An 8,812-nucleotide genomic window follows, 5' to 3' on the forward strand; every position below is an offset into this window, starting at 1 on the left:
ATCTCCACAGAGAGCAGCCACAAGGACTGGCAGCGGTACCAGTAGAACCGGCACCCACACAGCTCACACTGACCCAGGAAGGTCAGACGCTGACTGACCGGCCGATGAGGTCTCTGAGATGAGAATGGGAGGGGGGGGGCAGCCTAGCCTAGCGCAGGCTGGGATGAGTCTGGGTTTGAGTTCTGAGTCTCGGGACGGGGTAGGAAGGCTGCGTGGCTCAGAAGCTCGTGGGAGCAGAGTTCAGGACCGGCCCTGGTTCTGCTCCAGATAGCGATAGCCTTAACCCTAACCCTGGTTCTGCCCTAGATAGCGATAGCCTTAACCCTAACCCTGGTTCTGCCCTAGATAGCTCCTCTACTGATAACCCGACAAAGGGATACGTTACCATACTGTAGGCCTGTCACGACTACCTCTTCTCCGTACGCGCGCTGACCTCTGACCCCTAGCCAGGGACTCCTCCGCTATCTGAGACTCCTCGGAGATGAATCCTCCTCCGCCAGTACATAAATACTGTCTCTGAAACCGAAACCTAATCCGTGTCCCTCGTGACCAGATGATGACCCTTGACCTCTCCCAGAGGTGGATGGCCCCCTGGTTTGTTGTTGATAACAGAAGGTTGCACAACAACGGCAACGCCAGATGTTCTCGTTTCTCTCATATCTTCTCCACTGGTCTCTGCTGTGGACATTCAGGTGATGACAGGCCTGAGGAGCATAGCAGGATCTGAGAGAGAGAGAGAGAGAGAGAGAGGGAGAGAGAGACAGAGAGAGAAAGAGAGAGAGAGAGATACTTTCCAATTAGGCCTGTGATTTATTGAGCGCTTCCCTGTGCCACAGACGTAACGCGCATCGATCGTATCTGCTCACGCGGGGGAACGGAGGAGGCGTAGGAGAGGAGAGAGGGAGAGAGGGGAACGAGAGAGAGAGAGAGAGAGAGAGAGAACTGTCGGAGGAGGAGAGAAAGAGCAGGGGTGCGAGCGGGAGGGCAAACCGCGTCCTGCCTCCGGGTGGCCGATGCCTCCCGCGTGTCGCACATCAGGGGCGCCAGCGTCTCGCCAGCGCCGTGTAACTCGACCGGCGGTGGGCGTGCGTCACGCGGGGGATCTGTGTGTGTGCGTGTGTGTGTGTGTCTGTGTGTGTGAGGCGAGCGGGACAATGGGATGGCAGGGGTTTCTGGGATGTTGGTGTTGTTTTCCTGCCATGTTTAGGGTTGTGTCAGCAGAGTGGCAGCCGTCCACACGATACCTCCACGCACCGCTGGAACGCGCCCAGGCTACAGGGTTCTCCCGCCGCCGCCGCCCCTGTGGGAGGAGAACCTGAAACACTGTAGGAGAACCTTGTTTGGATAAACCTTGATAAGGTCCAGCGGGCGAGCCCACCCTGTAGGCTCCATGGGGGCGATGAGGTTCTCACGGAGGAAGAGGGGGGTCATCAGGGAAGAAGAGGAAGGTCAGCAAGGAGGAAGATGAGGGTCAGGGAGGAAGAGGAAGGTCAGGGAAGCAGAGGAAGGTCAGGGAGGAAGATGACGGTCAAGGAGGAAGACGAAGGTCAGGGAGGAAGAGGAGGGTCAGGGAGGAAGACGAAGGTCAGGGAGGAAGAGGAGGGTCAGGGAGGAAGAGGAAGATCTGTGAGGAAGAGGACGGTCAGGGAAGAAGAGGAGGGGTCAGGGAGGAAGAGGAGGGTCAGGGAGGAAGGGGAGGGTCAGGGAGGAAGAGGAGGGGTCAGGGAGGAAGAGGAGGGTCAGTTAGGAAGAGGAGGGGTCAGGGAGGAAGAGGAGGGTCATCAGGGAGGAGGAGGAGGGTCATCAGGGAGGAGGAGGCAGGTCGGGGAGGAAGAGAAGGGCGCGATTGCTGCTCTCCTGTAGCTAGACCACAGGGTCGACGTGGGTGTGTCTGCAGCCAACTCTGATTGGAGCACGTGCGTGCGCTTCCGTGCGTGCGTTTCCATGCGCGTGTGTGTGTGTGTGTGCGGTGGGTTTGTTTAGACTGCTCCGGAAAGCGTGAGAGACTAGAGTGAGTGGGCAGAGAGAGTCCATACTTAGAGGTTCACAGAGAGGGAGGGACCCCCTGGTTGAGCTGGAATGTGGAGGAGGGGGAAGGAGAGGAGGAGTATGAGGAAGGAGGGGTAAGGAGGAGAGGAAGGGGGGTGGGGCGGGGAGGAGTCTCGATGGTTAGGAGGTAATTAAGGCTGCGATTGTGAGAACCCTCTCCGGGCTCTCAGATGGTCACAGATAAAAGAGCAGGCCTTGTCTCTGTTTGTGATACATGTGACAAATCATTACAACACACACACACACACACACACACACACACACACACACACACACACTCCAAGATTCACACATTCTCTAATATACGGCTACCCTCTCTTCCTGTAAGGGTCATGGGAGGCTAGAAGCCTCCCTACCTGAGGGAACGCTCTGCTGCCCCCCAGGCTTCCTGGACTTTAGTCCACCCCCTCTAGTCCCACAGCCCAAGGCCCGACCTCCTTCCCCAGCCCCCAAGCCCCCAGCCTCTGGATCCAGGCCCAGCCCCCAAGCCAAGCCCCCAGGCCAAGCCCCCAAGCCCCCAGCCCCTGGCTCCAGCCCCAGCCTCCAGCCCCCTTTGGCTGTGGTTACCAGACACCCAGGGCCTATTGGGTAATCAGGCCGCCTGGGGCTTCTAAGCAGCATCATAAATTAGACAGCAGCTCTGGGAGGCACCTTTTAATCAGGGGGCCCAGACCCGGAGTATCTCCCCCGGCAGCACCGTCGCTGTAATTCAGCCCTGTCTGATGGCCCGTCGTCCGCTCCGCACACACACACACACACACACACACACACAGAAACACCAACACACACACACCAACACATACACAAACACATACGGCAACACATATACTGTGTATACACGCGCACGTACTGTACACACACACACACGCACACGCGTGTGCACACTCATGAACAGCCAGCAGGGTGGGGCGTAGGAGGATAAGTGTGTCGTTGGGATTCCTCGCTAAACACATCAGTGCTCGTCTTACAGCGGCTCCAAAATGTTTCGGTTCCCTCGCTCACCCAACTCACCCACGTCAACCCCCTCACCCCCCACCCCTCCCCCCCAACACACACACGCACACACCCCCACCCCTCGAATCGCAGCGAAACATCAGAGAAATTCGCCAAACCGAGGACGTCGTCTCCTGCCAACTATGTAATCACTAAGAGCCTTTTTCTTCCCTGCAATGCAGCAAATGTCTGATAACACTTTGACTGTAAGAAAAACACAGGAGACATAAGTCAGGGGCATGTGTTGTTTGGGTTCAGCGGATTCACACAGCCGTAACACAACAGCCCCCGCCCCCCCCCCCCCCGCCGCACCCCCCCCCCAACCTGACCTGCCGCCAGCCTTCCCCTCCCAGGGTTGTGTAACAGGGCTGGGGTCAATTCCTTTCAAAATCAATCAATTCAACGTTTAAATAAATAACAAAATACCAAGTCATTGAAGTTAGGCTAATCTTTTCTAATCCTTTTGGCATTAGATTGACGGTAAGAAGATTTTTTCCATCAAAAGTGTATATATAGAGAGTTTTTTGTTTTTTTTAACTTTCCGAATGGTTTTTGAATTAAGCTCACTTCTTGATACTGTCAAAACTGATATGAAATTGACCAAGTCTGCTGAGGTCATCCATCACAGAGCGTTCATCCTCTCCGAACGCTTAGACACTCCTGTCAGACTCAACAAGAGGGTTGAAATACAGCCGGGCTCGGGAGGGCCATGATTCACAGGGGATCCATCCACAGATGATTTGGAGCAGGGGGTTTGGGGTTTATCCTTTCAAGAACCCTTTCCTCCCCCCTCCCCCGCCCCCCAAGTCCTCTATCATCTCCAGATGAGATGAGTCTGTGCTGTGTTGTACAGTACACTGTTCTGTTCTGTTCTGTACTTTCACCATTTCTGTCTCTCTCTGCTTCTCAATTGAATTCAAATGGGGCTTTATTGGCATGCGAAACATACGTTTACATTGCCAAAAAAAGTGTGTATGTGCGTGTGTGTATTTGTACTGTGGGCTGTCAATGTATTGATTGTTAATTAGATCAATTAATTATGCAAAAAATAATGGGGGAAAAACGCAAATGCATGGAAAAAAACACATATATTGGTATATATTTGTATTTATATATGTATATATATATTTGTATATATATATATATACATGCATATTTTATTTATTTTTTATTATTTTTTACATGCGTTTGTGTTTTGTGTATACTGTATAGTATTATTTATGTGTTTTTTTTTAACAAATGTAAGGTGTTTGTTCTGTTTATATGTAGAGTATAAAGTCTATGTACAGAGATCAGCACAGTGCAGATGTGTGCAGAAATACACAGATGATTGACACTCTTTACGGTGGTTGTATTCCTTTGGAAGTCCTTTTCCTGTCACAACAGCTCACATATCTTGCTGCTGTGCACATTGCTGTACTTCACCCAGCAGATGTGGAATATTTTTGTTGTTAGTCATTTTTTCAAACATGTTTTGGGTGTTGGTAATCTGTTGGAAGTACAGTATGTATCTCTGATATCTTGGTGCAGTTGGCGGGACTGTAGTTAAAAAGTGCAGCCCGGTTTCCACCTCATTTTGTGTACTGAGTCTGTCTCTCTCCCTCCCTCCCCCCCCCCCCTCTCTCTCTCTCTCTCTCTCTCTCTCTCCCTCTCCCTCCCCCAGGGTGCAGGATAGAGAACTGTGAGTCCTGCTTCAGTAAAGACTTCTGCACCAAATGCAAGGCAGGGTTCTACCTGCACAAGGGCCGCTGCTTGGAGAGGTGCCCCGAGGGATTCGCCCCCGTTGAGGAGACCATGGAGTGTGGAGGTGAGAGGAAGCGACGCCGACGGCCAGCGCGTCCCCCTGGTCCGGGGCGGTGGCGCTCGGGAGCTAGAGCAGTCGTCTGGGAACCGGAAGGTTCCCGGTTCGATTCCGGCACCTCCCGGCAGCGTGTCGGAACTGTCCCTGAGCAAGAAACTGAATTCCCAATTGCTCCCAATTAGCAGTCTGGCACCTTGCATGGCAGCTAGCCGCCATTGCTGTGTGAACGGGCGCATGAGAGTCCACAGTAAAGCGCTTTAGATAAAGTGCACTCCATTTACCCGTTTCTCAATGTGCTGTTGTAAAACCTGATCCGGTTCCTCCTGAGAAGCCCTTATTGGTTCCAGTTATAATCTCGTATTTACGGTTCTACCCGGAGCCATTCAGAGGGTTCTCCTTCACATCACACTGGAAGACAACCAGACACTAAGGCTCAGGGTAGAGCCGTCCTCTCTGTCAGAAGGCGGTCGTTGACCGGCGCTGTGTCCCCCCTCAGAGGGCTGTGAGGTGGGCCAGTGGAGTGACTGGGGCAGCTGCACCCGGAGAAACAAGACCTGCGGCTTCAAATGGGGCCTAGAGACGCGGACGCGGCACATCGTCAAGAAGCCGCCCAAGGACACCATCCCCTGCCCCACCATCGCCGAGTCCCGCCGCTGCAAAATGGCCATGAGGCACTGCAGGAGAGGTAGGACACCCTGCTGGGTGGGGGGGGGGGTCCTATCTGACCACTGACCAGTCAGTGTTACAGTGGTTGTACAGCGACTCAGACAACCCACACACATACACCCCCACCACCACCCTCACACACACACACACACACACACACACACACACACACACACACACACACACACACACACACTCACACACACACACACACACACACACACACTCACACTCACACTCACACTCACACACACACACTCACACACACACACACACCTCTCAGGGTCCCACCTGTCTCATATAAGACACCAGCTCTGTCTGCTCCAGCCCACACTAACCCCCTTGACTGCAAAGCAACCCCCCCCCTCTCTCTCCCTCTCCCACTCTCTCTCCCTCTCCTTCTCCCACTCTCTCCCCCCCCCCTCTCTCTCTCTCTCTCTCTCCCTCTCCCTCTCCCACTCTCTCCCCCCCTCTCTCTGTCTCTCTCTCTCTCTCTCTCTCTCTCTCTCTCTCTCTCTCTCTCTTCCCTCGCTCTGTTTCCTGTCCTCCTGGCCCTGAGACACACAGTGGCGTTTTCATGCAGGAAATATCTGGAGTTTTCCACGGCCGGCCTTTTTCAGCCAACTCACCGGGTTTTTCTGTGGTCTACTTTTCTCTCTCTCTCCATCTCTCTTTCTCCTCTCTCTATCTCCCTCTGCTCCTTTCTCTCTCTCTCTCTCTCTCTCCCTCTCTCTCCCTCTCTCCCCCTCTCCCTCTTCAGTGAAATTCTTCAAAGTATGAACTGCAGGTCTCCTCAATGGCCGTGTCTGTTTCCTACCCTTCGTTTGGTTAAAGTTATTTGCGGTACGCGCAGCATGTATGTCAGCCATTCAAAGGGAAGAAGTCAAATCTGGAAATATTTTTTCAGTAAATACAGCTTAGGGCAATATTTTTTCATGAGGTACTCTGGTTCTCCCAGATGATCTAAACAGCCCATTCAGGAGCGATGGTCTCACTCAGGATCACTTATTGGCGGGGGGAAATTGACCAGCTGCCCTTAACTTAAATAAATCTGACTCTCATCGAGACTTAGAATCGGGACTGTGTGTGTGCGCACGCGTAATTTGCGGGTGTATACGCGTGCACGTTTGTGTGCGTAACACATTCGCCCGGGTCAAACAAGGAAATAGCTATATTAACAGATGCCATTCAAGAACCCCAAGAGCAAAAAAGAAGAAGAAAAAAAACGGATGAAAAACACCATGGTTGTACAGTAGGAGGAAAGTCGTCCTCCTTCCAGGACTTTCCCCCGTCTCCCTGGCTGGCGTGTTGACTCAGAGTATCATTGGGAGAGGTGGTGAGGGAGTAAATAAACTAGCACTAAGCCCCGCCGGTCTCTGGTGTCTGAGCGAGCGTGTGCCCGGGCCGAGCTCTCCTCCCCGGGCTGGAAACTGTGATCCCGTGGCACGTTTTCGTTCCAATCCCCTGTCCTGGTTTTCTCAGAGCGGTTTTCCCCCTAATTTAGTCCCAGCTTGTTTGACCTTTTCCGAAAACCTTTTTTTTTTTTTTTACGGTCTTCTTTAATTAAAAGCTGGCATCGTCGCTCCTGGATACCGGCGTCAATTATCTTGGCCGGGCCCCGTGATTGAGAGTCGCGGTGAAGTCTTAATTGAAGGTCGGGGCGTAGAGGGGTCATTCTTCATGAAGGCACAGCGGGGGCATTTTTCAGCTGTCCACAGAGACAGACACCCCAGGACCCCCCCCCCACCTTACAGTATGTATACCTCCCCCCCCCCACACACACACAGCAGTGGCCCCATCTGAGTCACATTCAGTGATTCAGGGCCGGTTTCCTAGACACAGATTAGGCCTAAAACGAGTCCTGGATTAACAAAAGAACATGCCAGTGTACTGGACCTGCTCACAGGGCCCAGGCTGGGTTCTGATGTGTCTGTCTGGGAGACCGGGCCACAGCTCTAACCGGGCGGTTGTCCGCCGGCGTGGTAGCGAGCGGCGACTGAAGAAGTGGGCATGCTCTGACCGGTTATTGGCCGCGCGCTTGTACAGTTTTTACATCAGCGACGGTTAAGAAGCGGGTATTGCTGTGTGTCCGTGGGAAAGGAGGTAGATGTGTGTACCTCCGCGCACCCCCGACTACACCGCTGGTGTCTGGTACGAGGGGCGTGGTTAGACAACGATGGGAGCCTCGGCCTGGGGTGTGTGACCCCTGCAGGGGTCAGGTCTCCCGGGTCTCTCGGGGTCGTGGACCTCGGGGGCGGCTGCTCCAATAAAGTGGAGTTTTTCGGGTCCTTAAGCTGCGCGGTTAAGTCCCGAGCCTCTCCACTCAACTGCCAGTGTAAAAACCCCACCCTGCAAAAAAAAGCCAGTGAAAGGAAAGACCGGCCCATGTCAAGCTGTTTAAATAAATAGCATGTAAAATGTAAGCCATTTAAGTTGAGCTGGGGATCAGGGTGCCAGGAAAGCTGAAATAAATGGCCCCTCGGCCCCACAGCGATCAGGTTGGGCCTGCCCACAGCCCAGACGACTGGCACTGTAAAATAATCACTTCCTCTGCTTCACGAGAGCTCCAGCCAACCACAGGTGACCAGGATATGGTGAGAGGGTGACAGTAGGGAGGGTCAGGGTAAGAGGAGGGAGGGTCAGGGTAAGAGGAGGGAGGGTCAGGGTGACAGTAGGGAAGGTCAGGGGGAGAGTAGGGAGGGTCAGGGGGAGAGTAGGGAAGGTCAGGGGGAGAGTAGGGAGGGTCAGGGGGAGAGTAGGGAGGGTCAGGGGGAGAGTAGGGAGGATCAGGGTGACAGTAGGGAGGGTCAGGGGGAGAGTAGGGAAGGTCAGGGGGAGAGTAGGGAGGGTCAGGGGGAGAGTAGGGAGGGTCAGGGGGAGAGTAGGGAGGGTCAGGGTGAGAGTAGGGAGGATCAGGGTGACAGTAGGGAGGGTCAGGGTGAGAGTAGGGAGGGTCAGGGTGAGAGTAGGGAGGGTCAGGGTGACAGTAGGGAGGGTCAGGGGGAGAGTCGGGAGGGTCAGGGGGAGAGTCGGGAGGGTCAGGGGGAGAGTAGGGAAGGTCAGGGGGACAGTAGGGGGAGGGTCAGGGGGAGAGTCGGGAGGATCAGGGTGATAGGAGGGAGGGTCAGGGTGAGAGTAGGGAAGGTCAGGGGGAGAGTAGGGAAGGTCAGGGTGAGAGTAGGGAAGGTCAGGGGGAGAGTAGGGACTGTCAGGGGGAGAGTAGGGAGGGTCAGGGTGACAGTAGGGAGGGTCAGGGGGAGAGTAGGGAGGATCAGGGGGAGAGTAGGGAAGGTCAGGGGGAGA

General features: G+C 54.2%; 1 protein-coding gene across 3 annotated transcripts in view; it reads left to right on the top strand.

Annotated features, from left to right (window-relative positions):
- Window positions 1-8,812, top strand: part of rspo2 (R-spondin 2) — a gene marked incomplete at both ends in the record, with an annotated part of 70,909 nt that overhangs the window by 46,109 nt on the left and 15,988 nt on the right. For 2 of the 3 annotated variants that reach the window (XM_084444937.1, XM_084444938.1), the window contains 2 exons: window positions 4,706-4,849; window positions 5,340-5,528. In XM_084444937.1, the coding sequence (XP_084301063.1) occupies window positions 4,706-4,849; window positions 5,340-5,528 (333 nt within the window). Of the gene's footprint in view, window positions 1-4,705; window positions 4,850-5,339; window positions 5,558-8,812 lie in introns of all 3 variants that reach the window. The other variant, XM_084444936.1, reaches the window with a different exon arrangement.

Source organism: Borostomias antarcticus (genome assembly GCF_949987555.1).
Source record: "Borostomias antarcticus genome assembly, chromosome: 10".
NCBI classification, from domain to species: domain Eukaryota; kingdom Metazoa; phylum Chordata; class Actinopteri; order Stomiiformes; family Stomiidae; genus Borostomias; species Borostomias antarcticus.